This window comes from Heloderma suspectum, chromosome 3, assembly GCF_057233095.1.
Source record: "Heloderma suspectum isolate Gila_16-S chromosome 3, 16-S_ref, whole genome shotgun sequence".
NCBI classification, from domain to species: domain Eukaryota; kingdom Metazoa; phylum Chordata; class Lepidosauria; order Squamata; family Helodermatidae; genus Heloderma; species Heloderma suspectum.
This window is the reverse complement of record NC_139460.1, coordinates 46,114,098-46,135,793: the sequence shown is the minus strand read 5'-3', so window position 1 is coordinate 46,135,793 and position 21,696 is coordinate 46,114,098. Positions and strand designations below refer to the sequence as shown.

At 43.4% G+C, this 21,696-nt stretch overlaps 1 protein-coding gene across 1 annotated transcript in view; it reads right to left on the bottom strand.

Annotated features, from left to right (window-relative positions):
• The window catches only part of LSAMP (limbic system associated membrane protein), a 725,808-nt gene that overhangs the window by 364,832 nt on the left and 339,280 nt on the right, over window positions 1-21,696 (bottom strand). Inside the window, exon 2 of the mRNA XM_084843046.1 lies at window positions 12,807-13,039. Within this exon, the coding sequence (XP_084699172.1) occupies window positions 12,807-13,039 (233 nt within the window). The remainder of the gene's footprint in view (window positions 1-12,806; window positions 13,040-21,696) is intronic.

The following is a 21,696-nucleotide window of genomic DNA, read 5'->3' as shown; positions in this document are numbered from 1 at the left end:
ATGAAAGCCTTTCTGTGTCAGAAAAGGCATAAAATATGAAGTGGCACAAATATCAATAGTGAAGTGGCACTAATAATCTCGAATTGTCACCTGCACACACATTTTCAGTTCTGGGGGGTTGTTCTGGTTTATTAAATTCAGTGGGGCTTAGTTCCTAGTAAGTCAGGTTAAGTGACTGTCTTAACCTCATCTTCTTGACATGCATATAGAAACTACAAGACCACAGGATGTAAGGCATATTCCTGCCTTTTGTAGGAATATCTAAATATGCAGACCTCAGGTATGTAGAGATGTATAAAGAGAAGCAGCTGTCCAGTACTGGTGATCAGCTGTCACAAACAGCAAAATGGTTCTGGCTGTTGGCACAGATTAAATTGCAAATACTCTGGTCACTGCCACTTTGCTAGCTGTGGGCAGTTTGCCCAAGGTACCACATCCCTTACTTCTAACACAGTTGATTAAAAAAATACAAATCCAGCTATAGACCCAGAAAGACTCTTGAGATGCCAAGGAAAATATGGTCACTCTGTTTTCTCTATGACTTCTAATATTTCAAGTCATCATGCCCTCTAATAGTGAACTCAGGTGGTGAGTGCCAAAAGAAATGGAGACAAATAGGACCACTGAGAAGCAAAAGGGAGATGGCAGCATGCTAAGGAGTACCCTGAAGTTTACAGAATTACAAAAAACAAACGGACAAACAAAAAACCCCAACCCTTTAAAATTCAGCCTCCCCAAACAGCCCAATGAAGACAGAATATGCTTTGTAGCCATGGAATGTAAAGTGTAAGTTGGAAAAAAAAAACTGGTGGTGGGGTGGAATATGGCTGGCTGGAGGAAGGCAAGGCTGGCTGGAACCCTGAAGAGGAGCACCCTTACTGGGAAGTGAGACTACATGTTGTTGGAAGTCCTACTTGTCTTGTCAGAATCACAAACTATGCTCTCATTTAAGTTGAATGTCAGAGTGCAGCCAGAGCAACAACAGAGGCCAGCGTAGCATCTGAGAACATTAATGGGTACTGAAAAACCAATGACACAATTCTTCAACCTCACCAGGCTAATGGATGAATTTCTCATTTGTATTATATACTAGATTTCGCCTTGTAGTTAGGGATGGCGGAGAATTTCTCCACGAATCTCCGGGAGGCCGAATGCCAACGCATTCGGCCCCCCGAAATTGGTGGTGAAATTCTCCGCCGGCCCCCCGCCCCCCCCCCCCGGGATGGGACTTATCTTGTGCGAATGTCCCTCTCGGCGGCTGGTCCCGGCGACATTTCGGCGGCGTTTCGGCAGGGGCGGCGGCGGCTGGTCTTCTGACCGGCTGCCGCCGCTGCCATTGCAAAATAAAAAAGTACAGTTTAAAAAAACAACAACACACACCCATGATAGGCTACGTAACGATTTACGTAGCCTATCACGGCTAGATTTCCAAAGACAGCCATGACAGGCTACATAAATTGTCACGTAGCCTATCACGGGTGACTTTGAAGAAAAAAAAAAAGCGTGTACGCAAATGGCGGTGCCCATGGGGCGCTGCCATTTGCGTTCCTTAGTTTGGCATGTCTAGTATACGTAAAGGTTTACGTAGACTATGGCGAAAATAAGGGCAACGCAAATAGCGATTTACGTAGCCTATCACGGCTGACTTTGGAAATCTAGCCATGATAGGCTACGTAAATCGTTATGTAGCCTATCACGGGTGTGTGTTTGTTTGTTTTTTTACTTTACTTTTTTTTTCGCGGCCGGGTAGACGGGGTGCTCCTCCCCAGCCTGAATTTCGGCGGCGAGGGATGGGGCGCCTCCTCCCAGGCCTGAATTTCGGCCGGGCGAGGTGGGGCGCCTCCACCCCCTCGCCTGAACTTCGGGGGGAGAAGCGAAGCGCCTCTCCCCCACCGCGAAGCAAGCTGCGGGACAAGGTAAGTCCCTTTCGTCCATCCCCACTTGTAGTGTAGAGCCAGGATAATTTTAGACAAAAGAGTCAAGCACCCTGGTCAGTTGGCCACCACATTTACAGACATATATGAAAGTGAAGTACTTGACATCTCAAGTTAGTAAGTGTAGTCTAAGTGTGGATAAAAGGAAGTACTTCTTCACACAGTGCATAGTTAAACTATGGAACTCATTTCCACAAGATATAGTGATGGTCACCAATTTGGATGGCTTTAAAAGGGGATTGGACAAATTCATGGAGGAGAAAGCTATCAATGGCTACTAGTCTTGATAGCTATATACTACCTCTAGTATCAGAGGCAGTATGCCTATGTACACCAGTTGCTGGGGAACATGGGCAGGAGGGTGCTTTTCAACTCATGTCCTGTTTGTGGGTTTCCCATGGGCAGCTGGCTGGCCACTGTGTGAACAGAATGCTGGACTAGATGTACCCTTCGTGTGGTACAGCATGGCTCTTCTTTTGTTCTTATGTTCTAGACTATTGCTAATGAAAAAGTTACACATGGGTGCCATATACTCATTGATCCCAAACTGATTCCTACAGCAAATACATCCTGAGAGGTTTTGCCCATGTAAATGGGAGTCACAGATTCAGAGCAGCAATCCAGCATCAACAGTCACCAAAATAACCTTGGCTATCCAGATTGTATAAGCAAGCAGGTTGATAGTTTCTTGTTAGGAATATATGGCTTTATATTACAGCTGGATGGGCACAGGGGATGTGAAATAAATAGACATTCCTTATAAACAGAAGCATTAGAAGAGATCAATGTGAGTACAAGAGATTTAACAATCAGTTAAAGATCAATGTATAAAGATCTATTAAACAATGATGCTCACCAAATCTACAGAGGATCAGAGGCGGTGGGGAGCAAGAGTTTCCATTTGCATGAAATTAACTTTTAGTTAAACATTGATAAAGAATACTCAGCAATTCAGCAACAGAATACAGTTGCTGAGAGAGACTATGGAATCTGCTCTTTTGGAAATTTTCAAGGGTACTTTAATGTCAATGCTGGGCTACAGGTGACAAAGACAAGAGCCACAACTGGGCATCTACAGGATCAGGGACTGTGATCACTCAGAAAGGGGCTGTCTAAACACTAGGCCACTCACCATTAGGGATGGCGGAAAAACCCGCCATGGACTCCAATGAAGCCAGACTCTTTAGAATCCGGCCTCCCGGAGTTCGTGGCGGAATGGACTACCCCCACCACCACCCCGCGGAATCCCCCCTGGGACAGACCCTACTTGGTTGCCAGCTGGTCCGGTCCGTCCGCAGCCGTCCACTGCTCCATCTGCAGATGCAAACGGCTGCTGTCTCCTGAGGACAGCTCAACGGAGAAGGTGGTGGTGCAGCAAAAGCAGGAATGTCACTGCTTTAGCCGTGATAGGCTACGTAAGTATTTACATAGCCTATCATGGCAAAGAGCGGGGATGCAAATGGCGTCTGCTATGCCATTTGCATCCCTGCTTTAGCCGTGATAGGCTATGTAAGTATTTATGTAGCCTATCACAGCTAATGCAGGGACGCAAATGGCGTCTGCTATGCCGGACGCCGTTTGCATCCGCAGCCCGGCAGTGGACGGTAGTCCGGCTGTGGACAGGCCCAGTCAGCGGCTCCGTGGCCTTGCCGTGGAGTGGAGCCAGCTGGGGAGGATTCCGGGGGGAGGATGGATCGCCTCCCTCCCCAGTGGATGCCCTGGAATGGAACCAGGTAAGTGATCCGCCCACCCCTACTCACCACCTGGAGACAAAGCTGAGATACTGGTGGGAAAGAGCAGAAATGCAGCAAAACAAGCAGGCTAGAATGGCAGGCGAAAAGGTAGAAGACAGGTAGACAGACAAAGCCCACACGGTAGACTGTTGCCCAGGTAAAAGACCCATGCCCAACCTGGAAGCATTTATACGCCACCCAGTCTGAGTGAAGCTGTGGGAGAGGCCATGCTTTTTTTTTTTATCTTTGCTGTTTTAAATCTGTATTTTAAACTCCTGTACTGCTGCTAGGTTTTATTGTGGTTGTATTTTTATATTGTGGTTTTAATGTTCTATATATTTTAAATTGTTTTATTGTGTGTTGTTTGGTTTTAGTTTTTGTGAACCGCCCAGAGAGCTTCGGCTATTGGGCGGCATAGAAATGAAATAAATAAATAAATAAAAATAAATAAATAAATAAATAAATAAATAAAAATGCTGAAGCCCAAAGATGACAGCACTGCCCGTTTTGTACTCCACTGTGCAATTTGGAATGTAGCTCAGTGACAGAGGAGATGCTTTGCATGCAGAAGGTCCCAGGTTCGATCCTTGGCATCTCCAGGCAGGGCTAGGAAAGGCTCCTGCCTGAACCCTGGAGACAAAGTGCTAGTCAATGACAACAACACTAGGCTAGAAGATGGACCAATGGTCTGACTCAGGATAAGGCAGCTTCCTCCATTCCTAGGAGTATTGGCACACAAGACTGTGTGGCATACCACAAAGAGACTGAGCTATGGACCATGAAGTCCTCAGGGCAAATCTTATCTCTCTCCTTAACTCACCAGGTCATTATAGGCAGGCTACCATCTTCTCAGCCTCACTTCTGCAATATGAGGATAACAATGAACATCTCACTTACAGGTTTACTGTAGGAATTAATGAAATAATGTATGTGAACCACTTCAAATGCTTAAGGAGTGCTCTGTATCAATGCTAGATGTGATTTTCCTATTTCTAAGATAAAGGCCTATGCTTTTTGTCTTAGTTGTCAACCGCTAGTCGTATTTATTCGACTTTTGGGCAGATCTATACCTTGTGTCATATCATTATGATCTCATCATGCTAACACTATATCCCTCTTGTGCATTTATACCTTGTAGGACAATGACGTTTGTTGTGGTATATTGGATAATGTGGAATAAAAAGCAAGGAATAATCACACTACAAAAGTGGTATATCGAATGTGTAATGTGCCCCAACAGTTATCAGTGCACTCCAATACCACTATAAAGCAGTGGTATAGATCTAGCCTTTGTTACACTGGTTGATACTGCTTCTGGTTTGGTTAAATGCTAATTTGCTGTGTGTGGGTGTTTTTTTAGAAATCAGAAATAAAGTTATAAAATCAATTGATCCCATTCGCACCAGCAAAAGAGCCATAGCATTTTTCACAACTGCCATTTTGTAGTAGATGGCTAGAAGAGTTCTAGATCTGGAGCACTTGGTGTACCAAGGTTAACCGCACTCCACTTTAAAACAATTCTTAGCATTGATTTACCTGTTTGTTCTGTACAAAAACAGCCTTAGTCACCCCCAGCTATGCATTCACATGGACAAACCATGAAGTATGAACCAGGTGATCACAGATATAGCCACCAACATTACCTGTGATTCTGTTGGCTGGAGAAAGTGCTGTTCTGGACGTTATATTGAATAAGGATTTGCTGCCATCCATAAATGTGATTTGCATGGTTCTTGCATGGCTTTATCAAGGTCATATACCTTTGGAGGGAGTATCTTTCAGGGGAAACTTGCAGCACTTAGGAGAGACTAATCTAATCCATCTAATCTTCAATCTCCATCTTGAAACTCAAGGAATCTCCATCTTGATCTTACGGATACAAAATTAAACCAAGTTTTTGTTCTCTACCCTTTCCCCTACCTCTTGCGTTGTACAAAATCCAGCCTGATGGACTGTTCTGGAGAACTCAAAAGCTTGCTCACTTGTTGTTTGTGACATTTTGGTTAGTCCTAATAAAAGTGTTGCTGAACTGTAGATTTTGGATTTTTTTCTTATAAATTAACAAAGCTTCCTTTGCTTTTTATATGGAATCCTTAAGCATCCTGTTGGATGTGGAGAGAGTCAAGGGCATAAGGTCTCCAACCTGCGAAGACTAGTTAGATGGGGGAAAAAATCTATATAATCTTTTCTAATGGTAATTTTATCTCTGCAATTAGTAGAGCAGCCTTCACAAAAAGCATTATTCACATGTGTTCAAAGGAAACTTTGATGGTGAAAAGCTTCTATAGGCCAGGTCTGCTGCAGCTGAGGTATGACTGAAAGCCTGCTGAAAAAAAAAATCTTGTTTCACTCTCTCATTTCAAATTCGTCTCCCTTTTATGGCACTTCAGTCTCAGCATATCTTGCATTGCCAATTATTGTTTCCTTTTAATAAAGTTACAATGAAATCTGGCAAAGCAGAGAAGTCCAAAAGCTAGGATGTCAAGAAGAATACAGAAAGGAAGCTCTGTACATATCACAGGTTTGACTAAGGAATAAAATCCATACATTTATCACATGTTAGCAGCAGCTATCACAAATTAGCTTTGCTGTATGGAAGCGCTATTGCAAATTAGGAATCAAGGATAAAATCAGTGCAAACAGGAACAAAATTGTTCAAGGATAGGCTGAAATACTTAATAAATGCTGTTTCAGCCAGGGATGTTGGAGAAATCTGCAATGGACTCAAGCGCGTTTGGATTTCTATGAGTCCAGCCTGCGGATTCCGCAACAGACAGGCTTTTTCTGAGTAGAAGGATTCTGTGGACTTGTGGGCCATTTTTTTTTTTTACTTTACCACATTTGCAAACAGGGATGAAATTCTTGTACATCCCTAAAAAAAATTGCCATCCCATCAATGAGTGGACAATGGAACAAAAGACATTGTCTTTTGAGACAATGAGAAACACAGATGGAATCCGTACATCCCTTGTTTCAGGCTCATCATTTGAATTGGCCTCCACTTCACTATGGATCAGCAGCACACTGCTAGTTTTCCAGTCATGGCTATCTCAAGCACATCTATAAATTTTGCTCAATCCTTGATCACATATTTTATTATTTATTTAAATATTTATATCTCATGAGAATATAGGAAACTGCTTTATACCAAGTCAACTATTGTTCCGTCTAGCTCAGTATTAGGGATGTATGAGAAATTCATTTCAGTTTGTTTTTGATCGGGATTTACCTAGTTCTCACCTTCTGGACCAAACATGGACTTGGACCCAATCTGTAGTTGAAGTCCATACATTTCCGAGCTTTCAATTTGATTTTCAGACCCCAAAAATGCACTTGACAGCACGTGTACATTTGAAAAATGTGCAGGAAACAAAGGTGTACATTTGAAAAACGCACACAAAAAATACGCTTTCATGGAATCATAGAATAGTAAGGTTGGAAGGGGCCTATAAGACCATCGAGTCCAACCCCCTGCTTAATGCAGGAATCCAAGTCAGAGCATCCCTGACAGATGGCTGTCCAACCTCGTCTTGAACGCCTCCAGTGTGGGAGAGCCCACGACCTCCCTTTAATCACTGGGAGAAGAATGCACACATTTCAAAGATGTGCAAAATTGATGTATACATTTGGAAAAATACACATGAAAATGTGCATGGATTTTCATGTGAAAAGAAAAAAAGAAGAAGCTTGCAATCTGGTATGGACTAGAGTTGGAACGAGCTTTGAGATAGAATTTGGGGAACTCAGGTTTTGCTGATTCGCACATCCCTACACAGCATTTTCAACACTATGTGGCAGTGGCTTCCATGGTTCCAGACAGGGGTCTTTCCCAGACCTACCTAGAGATGCCAGGGACCTGGGACCTCTTGAACTGAACCTGGAACCTTTTGCATGCCTAGCATGCATTGTCTCTGAGGTTTGGCCTTCCCCATATAAATGTCTCCTAACTTTGGGGCAGCTTACAGGACAGAATATAAAACAATGAAATCCGAAGTTCAAACATAAAATAAACGTTTAAAGTATTTATTGTGATTTTTTTTTTTAAAAAATCATATAAAACAGCACATTGTATGTCAGCCTACAGCCACTGGCTTGTTCCACTACCCAAATATCCATTCTGTGTGCTTTACCAAAATCTTGTGAACAGAAGTGTTTCTGGAGGAATGGTGTATGAGCTGCCTTATTAAGATCATTACCAGATGAGGTTCCCATAATCTGAAATGGAAATATTCCCTTTCTATCATAATTTTAAAACAGGGAAAATTAAGGGAAATAATATGAAAATGAATGATATGGCAGAGGAAAAAACCCTTGCTGGTTAATAAATTCTCAGTCTTTCAATTAACAGAATGAAGAGCCTATAAATAATTTGGATGCCATGATGTGCAGAGGCCTGGTCATGTGACTGTACTACCATCCACAATGCATGCTTCATGACAAAACTCCACCTACTTTGTCAACTGTCCACATGTTGTAGTGTAAAATCAGCTATCAATAATTAATATTTTAGCAGGCATTTCAATTTTGAACGAGCTTTCCCTCATTTAGATGTTTTGTCTACTGGTTGGTTTTGAAGACCCAGTAAGTCAAAGGCAACACAATCCGATCCATGTTTATGCAAAGGTAAGTCCCACTGTATTCAGTGAGACTTATTCCTCAGTAAAAATGCAAAGAGTTGCAGACTCCAACATTTAGCTCAACATGTATAGCAGCAAGAAGACCATTTTTTTTCTTTTTGAGCAAAATCGTTTGTTTTCCTTTTTTGTTACCCCAGATGAATTACAGTGTTGCCCTACTCTTTCTGTCTTATCATTTCCTGACCAGTATAACATTAACAACCAAGACCTGACTGGGACACTGTTCCTTCATTTTTATGTTTTACATCTGTCCTTTCTTTACATCCTCCCATGTATCTCTTCCTTGGATGGCCAACAGAGATCAGAAAGCCATTGATTATGTGCCCTAGAATGCAGAAGTTATTATCCAACCAAGAAGCTACCGCTGCCTCTGTGCATCTCCTCCAAAAGTGCAGGTAGTAGCTAGGGATGGCAGAGAATTTCTCCCCGAATCTTCGGGGGGCCAAGCGCCAACGCATTCGGCCCCCCAAAATCAGTAGTGAAATTCTCCGCCCCCCCGGGACGGGACTTACCTTTGGCGAATGTCCCTCCCGGCGGCGGGTCCTGGTGGCGGTTCGGCGGCGGTTCGTCACGGGCGGGGGCAGCGGCCGGTCTCCCGACCGGCTGCCGCCACCGCCATTGCAAAAAAAAAAAACTAAAGTAAAAAAAAAACACACACCCGTGATAGGCTACGTGACGATTTACGTAGCCTATCACGGCTGACTTTGGAAATCTAGCCGTGATAGGCTACGTAAATCGTTACGTAGCCTATCACGGGGTCTTTTTTTTTTAACTTTTTGTTTCGCGGCCGGGGAGACGGGGCGCTTCTCCCCGGCCTGAATTTCGGCCAGGCGAGGCGGGAAGCCTCCCCCCCTTCGCTTGAACTTTGGGGGGAAAAGCGAAGCGCCTCCCCCCCACCGCGAAGCCAAGCTGCGAACAGGTAAGTGACTTTCGTACATCCCTAGAGTAGCTCCTACATAGCTGAGGCAGGCACCCCTGGAATTTTGGCATTCAGGTAGTTGCTTACTTGATCTCTATGGTGTGTCCAGCATGGGAATGCCCCCCTGGAGGACTCATGTTAGCTGGACAACAACAGGGCCAGACAAAATTTGCTCTTTGGAGTGATTCAAGGATGGCGATTATGATGGCAATAAAAACAACCACCAAAGGAGTTCTTTTCCATCTCTGCTTGCTTAGGGAGTTGTCACTCTTTTCTTCTTCTGCTCTCTTTATTTTAACTGATAACAATTAGGGATGGTGCGGGCGTCCAGTTGGGGCTCGAAGCCAGCTCACTCCCCAATGTTGTAGTCCAATGTCTGCAACTGTGATGTTGTGGACATTGCGCCTTTAAGGCCCCCATTTGCATAGATGAAATACAAGCAGCCATTTGAGTGGCAAATGGCACTCAAGGAGGTAGTGGATGCCTGTGCACCACTGCCAAGCACCCCATGAACCACCCAACAGCTCACCCTGTGCCGCTCATGTGGGTTGGGTAAGTGCTGAGGATTCAGCGAGTGCTGTGCGGGGCAGGGGCAGGATGATCCATCCATCCCTAATAAAAACTCTTGTATGCACTCTGTGTGGGGCTTTCCCTAAGCTGATTTAGAAACGGAAGATTGAGCTGCATACTCCTGGTGCCATGATTGATACTCCTGGTGTTAAGGACACTGCTCTAGTACTTACTTACTACTGATTTGGACTCTGAATGGCAGCTTCTTCCCCAAATGTCTGATCCTGGCAAAATAGCTCCTCACTGCTGTTCTTCATACATTGCATACATTGTCTGTATTTTCAACAAATATATCATCTTTGGGTAGAAGTCTAGATCTTCAGTAAGTGGTTTGAGAGAAGAGGACCCACTGAGAAAAAATGTTGCTCCCCCCACCCCGCCAAATCACTCATAGCCACCTACAGTCCCCTTTCACTTATTCCCAGGCTTTGGTGTCTCCCCCTGTTTGTAAGGTCTGTGGAAGAATGAAAGCACGGAGGGCTGTTGGAGGGATTTTGCAATAGTTCCTGTCTTCTGGAATAGGCCCCGTGTGTGAAAACATTTTCATCTCTCATGTTGTCCCTGTTGTGGTGAGCAGCAGTGCAAGATAATGAAAGGGCAACTGCAGTAAGGACGTTCTCCATAAGAGGGCTCTGAATTCGACACATGTCCTCTTCCTCATGCTTTTAAAGAAATGAAATGTGCTGCCCACCAAATCTCATATGAACAGGCCCTAGCTCAGCCTTCCCCAGTCTGATGCCTTCCAGATGTTTTGGCCTTTAATTCCCATCAGCCCTGGCCAGCATGGCCAATGGTCATGAATGCTGGGAGTTGTAGTCCCAAATATCCAGAGGGCCTCAGGTTGGGGAAGGCTGCCCTAGACTAGGACATACAGTTCAACCACTGGCATATCCTGCTGGCTGGGAATGATGGGAGTTGCAGTCCAAAAGACCTGGAGGGCATCTGGCTGGGGAAGGCTGCTCTAAGAACTCAGGGAGAGGCCTTTTGCAGCTCTGGTAATGAGAAAGACTTTAACTGGAGACTCCAAAGACTGAACCATATCCATGTAAAGCATGTTCTACAACACTGAGCTACGGCCCCTTCCCAACCACATTACGCAGCCTGTTGTTGGGTTTGACACATCAACCTGGTCTGCATGATTGCAAGGTGGTTAATAAGCCACGGTGGCTTATTTCCTCTCCCCGCATGTGCCGGTCACATGCTGGGGGGATTAGCATAATTACCTTCGGCAGTATGGCCTGTTGTGTCATGTGAACCTGGCCAGGGTGGCTTGTTGCCATGAGTAAGAAGCCAGTAGAACCCATGGGCTGTTGTAGGTTTCTAGATGGCTTGTTACCTGTGGCAACAAGCCACCCTGGTGTGTTTTCCATGATATGGCAAGCCATACTGCAGAGGGTAATTATGCTAATCTGCCTAGGATGCGATTAGCACATGAAGAGAGGGGAAATAAGCCACTGTGGCTTATTTCCCCAGCCGTGATCATGCGGAATGGGCCTCTGTGTAATAGGTGGAGGCTGTTGAACGGGATGAGATAGGGTTTCAGATTTTGAACTTCATCCTATTGAGTGGCGAGAAGCTGTTGGATTAAAAAAAAATTTGGCAGAGAGCTTTTGGAACAAAGTTGCCTTGGACTGGTTGTTCAGTTAGCCTGGTAGTCTCTACTCTCCTAGCAGTGGCTCTCCAGGGCTTCAGGCAGAGGTCTTTTGCATCATTGGCACCTGATCCTTCTAACTGGAGAGATGCCAGGGATTGAATCTGGGACCTCCTCCATGCAAAACATGTGTTCTACTCCTGAGCTATGCCCCCTCCCTAAACAGATTATACTTTTAGATTATTGTCAAGAATGGATGAAAGGTTGGGATAGGTGTTATTTTTACACTTGACATTCTAAAATCAAAATGAATGAATGAATTAGTTGCATAAAACCAATATCGTCAAACTGCCTCGCTTCAGTCATTATCTAAAAACTACTGTCATTTCTGTCAGTCACATCTGACTACCCAAGGTCACAGAGAAGAAAATGTGTGATCAATATAGCATTACACTGGGGAACAAAGAGAGATATTTGTATCATTGCCTCCAGTCAACACTGACCTCACTGACAAATTCCCAAGAGGCTAAAGTATACAGCTATCTTTCAATGGAGATAGAACCCAATTTTGATGGACCTCAGATCTATGCTGAAAGACACCCCAGTTCCAAACACATATACATTTAGGGCTTATCAACCATTCTATTTCCAGAGCCCTGAAATGGCTTTTAAAAATCTGGTAATGCTTGGGTTGAGAAAGGAGATTTGGGTATCGATTTGAATTTTATTGTTGTAAGCCGCGTTAGGAGGGCTTCTGCCCTGAAAGGCGGCCAAGAAATATTTTAAATAAATAAATAAATATCGAAGAATTCCTTTGAGTGCTATATAACTTTGAAAAAAGCAATCTGGTTGATCTTTACATTTTTCTACGGCTGGAGTGCAGCCTCTTACTTTCTTAAGCCTTTATTGTTGGTGGTGTATGACAAAAAATGGCTGAGTGGTTTATCACTAACTCACTATCAACAAAGTAAAGACCTGAAATTAGATAATCATGTTTTACAGTTAAGAATTTAAATCCTGGCTGAGATCCACAGTTTCTTTAGCTCAGCATTAAGTTAGTTGAATTTAGTTTCCATTGAAATAAATCAACTTAATCATGATTAACTTTACGCATCCGTTTCAATGGGATCTAGGTTCAACTAATGTAGGTTGCAATCCTATGGGAGTAAGTGCCACTGAGCAAAATGGGACTTACTTCTGAGTAGACATGTATAGGATTGCACTGTACATCTGGATCCAACCTGTTTGACAGCAGGGAATCAGATGGTACAATAAGTTCACAAGTCAGGCATGATAGCAGCAAGCATCTACTATTATTAATTTTCAGCATCTGAAGGTCATATGAACATGGACAACAACACAGTCCTAGTTATGTTTCCTAAATCCACCCACCTCCTGCCACTTCCAGCCATGATTTCTTACCTTGAACAATCAAATAAACCTGGGAAGTCTTGGGATGATGCAAAGTTTGCACTGAGCATGTATATGACCCCTCATCGTAGACATCCACTTTCTGGATCCGAAGGCTGTATTCCAGAAGAGAAAGTTGCTGGAGTTCTACTCGGGGATCCAGGGACCACTTGTCCTGACCAGCAAAAATGATGCCAGAACGATTTAACCATGCCACCTTGGAGCTTTTGTCTTCTATAAAACACCTGCATGGGATGACAAAAGGAGATGTTGGTATCCAAGAAGTCCCTCCGGTGTGGAGTTTGTGTCAAGCACACAAACTTTTCCCAAGGCATAGTCACATTCACACTGAAACCTACTGCAGTTGCTCATCCTTAAGAGTATATTTTAATTTGCCAGATTCTTTTCCAAACATTTTTGTATCTGCTTGCACAATTCTCCCTTATCAGTAAAATCCCCATTTTATTGATATGGAACTAAAATGAAACCAGACTACTGTCGCTAAACATAAAAAAGGGGGCAGGGCAGGTTTTAAACTAAACCCTAGGCGGAACAGGAGCTGAGAAGCATCTGGTTCAGGTTATATCATCCCAAGGGAATGAAAATGAAATATTTTCAATTGCCCAAATGTAGAAGGGGAGGAAATAGGCTATGCGTATATGGCAGAACATGATAGCCAATCAAAGAAGCCAAAGTGCCATAACAAAAGATGCACACACCGGAGACATCTGGGGAGGGATACCATGTATAGGTGCTTTTAAGCAAATGCTTGAGGCCTCTGAGCCAAAATGGGAGAGTTGGGGATTTGGTTTTAAAGGAGAACCTGGATACAGTGGGGATTACAGAAATCTGGTAGAACAGAGAGGACCAGTGAAACATGGTCATCTCTGGGAATAAACTTCAAAGGAAAGCCAGGGAAGGGCGTACTGGGGGAAGTTTTGCTCTGTACATCAAAGAGGGCATAGTGCTGAGCAGACTAGAACACCTAGGGTAGACTCTTCCACAGAAGCATTCTGTGGCAGGCTCCAAAACTAATTTAGTGCTAGGAATGTGCTATCATCCCCCAAACCAGAATGCTCAGGGTGACCTTGGGTTAGAAAATGAAATCAGGGAGGCCTTCAAATGAGGAAGTGTTGTAATAATGTGTGACTTCAATTACCTCTACAGTGACTGGATGGCTGCATATTCCAGTCATGAAAAGGAGGTCAAATTTCTTGGTGTCCCAAATGACTATGCCCTAGAACAGTTGGTCATGGAACTGACCACAGAGGAGGCAACCCCGGATTTCATCCTACCTGGTGTTGCTCAGGACCCAGTACAAGATGTAAATGTGATTGAACCACCTGGAAACAGTGACCACAGTGCTATCAGATTTAATATATATTTAAGTGGAAAGTTGCCCAAGAAGTCCAACACAGTCACACTTGACTTCAAAAGAGGAAACTTCTCTAAAATGAGGGAATTGGTAAAAAGGAAGTTGAAAGGGGGTGACAAGAAGGTCAAATCCCTTCAAAATGCTTGGAGGTTACTCAAAACCACAATAATAGAAGCTCAGCTAAAATGTATACCATTGGTTAGTAAAGGTAGCGCAGAGTCCAAGAGGTCACTGGCATGGCTAATGAGCAGCATCAAGGAAGCTATTAGAGAAAAGAGGGCTTCCTTTTGAAAATAGAAGTCTTGCCCAAGTGAGGAAAACAAAAGGGAGCACAAGCTTGTACAAAGGCGATGCAAGCAGACAATAAGAGATGCAAAAAAGAATATAGAAGAGCATATCACTAACAATATCAAGGTCAACAATAAAGAAATGTTTGAATATATCAGAAGCAGGAAACCAACTAGGGAGGTAGTTGAACTGCTGGATGACAATGGAGTTAAAGGAGTACTACAAGAGGATAAGGAGATTGCAGAGAAGCGGAATGAATTTTCATTCGTTTTCACTGGAGAAGACATAGGACAGATACCTGTGCCTGAACTGATGTTTTCAGGAAGGAAGTCTGAGGAACTGAGGCAAATAGTGGTGACAAAAATGAAGTTCTCAAACTTACTGATAAATTGAAAGTAAATAAATCATTAGGCCCAGCCGGTATCCATCCTAGAGTTCTTAAAGAACTCACATATGAAATTGCTGATCTTCTATCCAAAACATACAAGATGTACCTAAGATCAGCCTCTCTACTGGAAGACGGCTAATGTAACACTAATTTTTAAAAAAGGGATCCCAGGAGGATCCAGGAAATTATAGGCCTTAGCCTAATGTCTGTTCCAGGTATATTGGTAGAAAGCATTATTAAAGAAAACATTACTAAGCATATAGAAAGAGAAGCCCTGCTGAAAAAGAATCAAAATGGCTTTCACAAAGGTAAGTCCTATCTTACTAAACTTTTAGAGTTCTTTGAGAGTGTCAATAAACATGCAGAAAGGGGTGATCCAGTAGGCACTGTATACTTGGACTTCCAAAAGGCTTTTGACAAAATCCCTCACCAAAGACTCCTGAGCAAACTTAGCAGTCATGGAATAAGAGGAGACATCCTCTTATGGATCAGTAACTGGTTAAAGAACAGAAAGCAAAGAGTGGGAATAAATGGTAAATTCTCCCAATGGAGGGAAGTAAATAGTGGGGTCCCACAGGGGCCTGTTTTGGGACCAATACTTTTCAACGCTTTCATAAAGTATATTTTATGAATGTATTTTTCCGCATGACCAAAAAAAATCGCATCTGTCTGTGAGTGGACAATGGAACAAAAGGTACCTGACAATCTGCAAAACACAGATGGATTTTACACAGTCGGTACATCCCTAGTTAAAATAAAAAGGATTGTGAGGAGTTCCAAAAGGATCTCTCCACACTCAGAGAATGGACATCTAAATGACAAATGCAGTTCAGTGTAAGCAAGTGTAAAGTGATGCACGTTGGGGCAAAAATTCCCAACTTCAAGTATAACCTGATGAGATCTGAGCTAGCTGTCTGTGACCAACCAAGAAAGAGGTCTTGAAGTTGTGGTGGACAACTCAATCAAAATGTCAACCCAGTGTGTGGCCACTGTAAAAAAATCCGTGTTAAGCATAATTAGAATACGGCTGTGCACCACATCGGTCCGAATCCCAAATTCCGAAGTGAATTGGGGTGATTTGGACTGCTTCGGTCCAAATCCATAGTGAGTCTGGAGTGGTCTGAACCAGGTCAGAGAAATCCAAAGCGCTTTGGATTGCTTCGGACAATTCTGAAGCCCAGACAGCCTGCCTCAGCAAATGTAACAACTTGCTAGAGAAGGGAAGGGGAGAAGAGGAGTTGGGAGGAGGGAACTGAGCCTTGGAAAGTGACATCTCTAGGTGCTAATAGGGCTGAACTTTTAGCCCAGCAGTTTGTTGCCTTGCTTTGTACTGTTTGGTCTTTGGCTCCCCACCCTTTTCAATTACTGTTCCTTCCCTTTCCATTTTTCAACTCTCTATATTCTTATTAAAAATCAAAGAATACAAAAACCCCCAACCACTTTTCTCTTCCATTAGGCTTTAGTGTTATTTCCCTTCCCCACATCCCTTAGCTTGTAGGTAGTTTTTTCTTTCTGTTTCTGCTTTTCTTTTGGTCTTGTGTGTGTGTGTATGTGTGTGTGCTGTGTGCGTGCACCTTACATATTACTGCGCAGAAGCAAACAGTACACTAATACATGGTCCAATATATACTGTGGGGCAAAGCAGTACACAATACACATAATATGAAGCATCATCACCTCTGCTGATTTTCCAAGACATTTTGCCTGTCGCTTGTTTTCCCTTGTGTACAACAAATTAGATGAATATGATCAGGCTAGGCTATATGTATTTTTTAATGTCTGCTTCATCTTGTTCTTCCTGGGGAAAAGGGCTACCAAAATGATCAGGGGGCTGGAACAATGCCTCTATAAAAGGCTTTAATGTTTGGGCTATTTAATTTAGAAGAAAGGGAAATAAACGGGGGGGGGGATTATGAAACTGTATGGAGTAGAGAAATTGCAGCAGTGCAATTAATAAATAAGCCCCACTGAGTAAGTTTTCTTTCTTCCCTTAATGAGAACCTCAGGTCAGTGGCAGATTCAGGAAAGTACTTTTGCACTTAAAAAAACCAAACAAACCTATACCAGACATTAGGGATAGTGACCTCACAATTGTCACCTTAAACAGCTTTTGATTAGGATCTCTAATTGCCTGTGTGGCTGACAGTTTTTTACCTTTTGTTTTAGTTTCTGAGAAAAGGAAATTTTATGCATGGCTAGCGCAAAAACTGCTGGGCCAAACTGTCTGAATTTGGCAAGTTTGGTTAGCTCCATTGGGGCTGCCAGTTCCCCACATTGCATGTATTTGTCATAAAAACTGAAAAAGTTATGGTCATTTCTATTTTCCAATGTAAGTTAATAGGGAAATGTAAAATCCAAATAATGCAGATATCCAATCTCAATTCAGATCCGAATCCAAAGAGAACCAGATCAGGTCCAAATCAGTCCAAAGCAAATCAGGGCTAATTCAGAAGTTCTGAATCGGCCTCTGAAGCAAATCAGGGGGTCCGTGCACAGCCCTAAATTAGAAAAGGAATTGAGAATAAACCTGCCGATATCATACTGCCTTCATACAAATCTGTGGTGTGACCACACTTGGAATACTGTGTACAGTTCTGGTCACCAGACCTAAAAAAAAAGATACTGTAGAGCTGGAAACAGTGCAGAAAAGGACAACTAAAATGATCAAGGGGCTGGAGCATCTCCCCTATAAGAGAAGGTTACAACGGCTGGGATTGTTTGGCTTGGAAAAAAAGGAGGGTAAGGGAAGACATGATAGAGGTCTACAAAATTACACATGGTGGGGAGAATGTGGATAGGGAGAATGTTGTCTCCCTCTCTCACAATACTAGAACCCTGGGCCATCCCATGAAGCTGATTGGTGGAAGATTCAGGACAGATAAAAGGAGATACTTCTTTACAACAGCACTTAGTTAAACTATGGAATTTGCTACCAGAAGATGAAGTAATGGCCACCAATTTGGATGGCTTTAAAAGGGCGCTGGACAAATTCATGGAGGAGAAGGCTATCAATGGCTACTAGCCCTGATGGCTATGTGCTACCTCCAGTATCAGAGGCAGTGTGCCTATGTACACCAGTTGCTGGGGAACTTGGGTGGGAGGGTGCTGTTGCACTCATGTCCTGCTTGTGGGTTTCCCATGGGCAGCTGGTTGGCCACTGTGTGAACACAATGCTGGACTAGATGGACCCTTGGTCTGATTCAGCATGGCTCTTCTTATGTTCCTAATTAAGGTGACAACAATTTGCCCAATAAGTGGTGCCCACACAAGATATGACACGTGAACTCAAATTTGTCAGCTCTCAGTTCAACTTACTGTCCATTCACCATACCTCTTTAAGTATTTGCATTGTTAATTAACAGGCTCAGTTATGTAAGCTTAGGATTGGAGCAATTTGAACACACATCATGCCATTTTCCACTTTATATCCATGACCCATAGAAGAGAAAAGTAATGGTTACTATCTATTACTCTTAAGATGTTCATTTTATGTAATACAGCGATCAGGCCAGTCCTCCCAAAATGTGTCATTGACTGCGGTGGAGGCTGGTGGCACTGATGCCAGTGGGGCAGTGAATCAGTGCAAAGCACTTTGGATAGCTCCTTTAGAGTTCTGACTGAAACCCGGAGTGGATTCACCACCTCACTGACATCGGAGCCACTAGGCTCCACTGAATGTCTGTTTTAGTATTATCATCCCCCCCAAACACACACTTTTTTTGAAAGAGAGTTCAAGCACTTTTCTAAAATTTTCTACACTCTGTCTCCAGGCTACAAGCTGCTCTCTGAAACTGCCAATAGTGTGAACAGAAAGTGAAATGCTTTTTTAGTTTTCTTCCCATATGTACCCAAATGCTGGATGCAGAGCAGACTCACAATATTCCCAGCCCCCTGCCAGTCTGCGGAATGAGAGATCAGGGCTGTGAACTGTATTTTCGGTTCGTTATAGGAATGCAGCTGTTAAATTATGCATTTACTCTCCAGTCCTGGCTCCCGCCAACCCCTTTTGGCATCAGAGTGGTGTGCTATCTGCTTATTCCCCTCCTGCCATACTAGACAGCTTTTTAACTTTTCCTGAGAACTAGATGCTGAGTGCCCCCTAGTCCACATCACATCTGTATCCAGACAGTGTAATCCTGCTCAGATTTTACTAATTCCATACAACTTGCTTAATGTCCTTTAAAAAACCAGGTGACACAGAGGTGAGAGGAAGGAAGGTGGCCTGGGAAGGGGGGCACGCAGAAATGCAGTACGGTTTGCCACCTGGCATGTCCCTCATTGCAGCTGTCAATAACAGTGGGGTGTCTGCTAGCAGGAGGATGGACTGGCAGCTCTGGCAGGCTACATTAGTCATTCAGTCCTTTTGTGCGGAAGCATAAAGAAGCTCTCACAAAGTCAGACCCAGCTGGATCTAAAGGATGAAGTCAACCTAAGAGAATATACACACAATACCACAGCCTTTCCCTCCAGATTAATTAATCTGGAGTAACTGCTCCCTGCTGCCTCCATCACATTTCTCCTGAATTTACTCTCTAATATCTAAACTTCTCTCCAGATAAGACTACTATTTTGCTAATATTGCCCTGTGGTTTCAGAGATGAGAGGAAGGGCAATTGGGCCAAGTAACAGAGATAAAGGATTCTTATCACACTGCATACATTAATTGGTTACCCAGTGCCAGGATGTTTGTGTCATCAGCAACAACTGTCCTGCGGATGACCCCTGTTAATAATGTGGTTGTCACCTTCTGCATTTCATTTCCTTCTGACCTCACCATTTACAATTCTTTCCCCACCACCAGTATATGTACTCTATATAAAAACTGAAACTCTCCGTAATGAATCTGATGAAGTAGGCTATAGTCCAAAAAGGTTTATGCCAGAATAAATTTCTTAGTCTTTAAGGTGCCACAATACTTTTTGTTGGTTTAGGAGAAAAAATGGTTTGCTTTCATTCCAAATTGCCTAAGTCATTTTGACTATTGCCTGTAAGGAAGAGTATGCTGTACTTGAAACACATTATGCAATTTGGAGTGCTTCTGTCTGTAAATAAAATATTTTTTTCTAGTACATGTTGAGGTTCCCCACTGTTTGTTGAGCTGAAGGTGGATGCTGCCCATCTTTTTATAAAACAAACAAACAAACAAATTAATAAATCCTGAAGGGTACTCTGACCAAGTCAGCAGCTAAAAGAAAGGCTATTGGGAGTTCTCTCCTCTCTCTCTCTCCCAGCAAGAACACTAACACCAATGGGAAAGGCAATGCCTTTGTTGTTGTTCTTCTTGTTGTTTTTCTTCTGTAATATACATTTTAATTGTTTGTTGTAAGCCACTGAGAGCCATTGGGATGGAGCTAGACAGAAACTGAATAAATCAAATGAAATAATGATTAATTATAGTTTTCTGCCTTATCTGTTCTTATTGCTACTGCCACTACTGCCATTCCTTTAACTATGGAACATTTATTTAACACTGGCTGTACGGTCTGTTGGCACTGTACATGAATGACATGGGCTCTTCCCACAGTGTTTACAGTCAATGTTAGAAGACAGGGAAAGCAAAGAGGCCAGCAATGTATTGGACCAGTATAAACTCTCCATGAAATTTGGGCAAAATCCGTGATGAGCAGTTCTAGACAATCCAGCCCTGGCCTACAGCAATGATCCTCCGAGCATAAGCTTGAATCCAATATCACAATAGCAGATGTCTGCTAGTGTAACAGGACTTTCTCCCTGCCCCTGGCACCCAGCCCACCATGCCACCCAGGAAACCTGCTCCAGAGGTTTTCCCAGTCATCTGGACCTAGTTTTGAGGACATGAGGGGGGCTATATGCGAGAGGGTAATTGCCTTCTTCCTGATTCCCCTAATGGATAGTAATATATCCCACCGCTAGTTAGGATTGGGACAAACAAAAAGTGAGCTAACTGGGGCTCAGTTTGGGTCAGGCTCAGGCCAGAATTGACATATCAGTACCAGCATCTGGATTTTTATCCAGAAAAGAAGCGCTGGGAATGGGGGAGATCCTCTCCCTGGACCATCTCATAGAATAGAATCATAGAATAGTAGGGTTGGAAGGGGCCTACAAGGCCATCGAGTCCAACCCCCTGCTCAATGCAGGAATCCAAGTCAGAGCATCCCTGACAAATGGCTGTCCAGCCTCGTCTTAAAGGCCTCCAGTGTGGGAGAGCCCACCACCTCCCCAGGTAATTGGTTCCATTGCCGTATTGCTCTGACACTCAGGAAGTTTTTCCTGATGTTCAGCCGGAATCTGGCTTCCTGTAACTTGAGCCCATTATTCCGTGTCCTGCACTCTGGGATGATCAAGAAGAGATCCTGGCCTTCTTCTCTGTGACAACCTTTCAAGTACTTGAAGAGTGCTATCATATGTCCCCTCAGTCTTCTCTTCTCAAGGCTAAACATGCCCAGTTCTTTCAGTCTCTCTTCATAGGGCTTTGTTTCCAGTCCCCTGATCATCTTTGTTGCCCTCCTTTGAACCCTCTCCAGCTTGTCTGCATCCTTCTTAAAGTGTGGTGCCCAGAACTGGACACAGTACTCCAGATGAGGCCTAACCAGTGCTGAGTAGAGGGGAACTAGTACTTCCCGGGATTTGGAAGCGATGCTTCTATTAATGCAGCCCAAAATAGCATTTGCCTTTTTTGCAGCCACATCACATTGTTGGCTCATATTCAGCTTGTGATCGACGACAATTCCAAGATCCTTCTCGCTCGTAGTGTGGTTGAGCCACGTATCCCCCATCTTGTAACTGTGCATTTGGTTTCTTTTTCCTAGGTGCAGAACTTGGCATTTGTCCCTATTAAATGCCATTCTGTTGTTTTCTGCCCAGCACTCCAG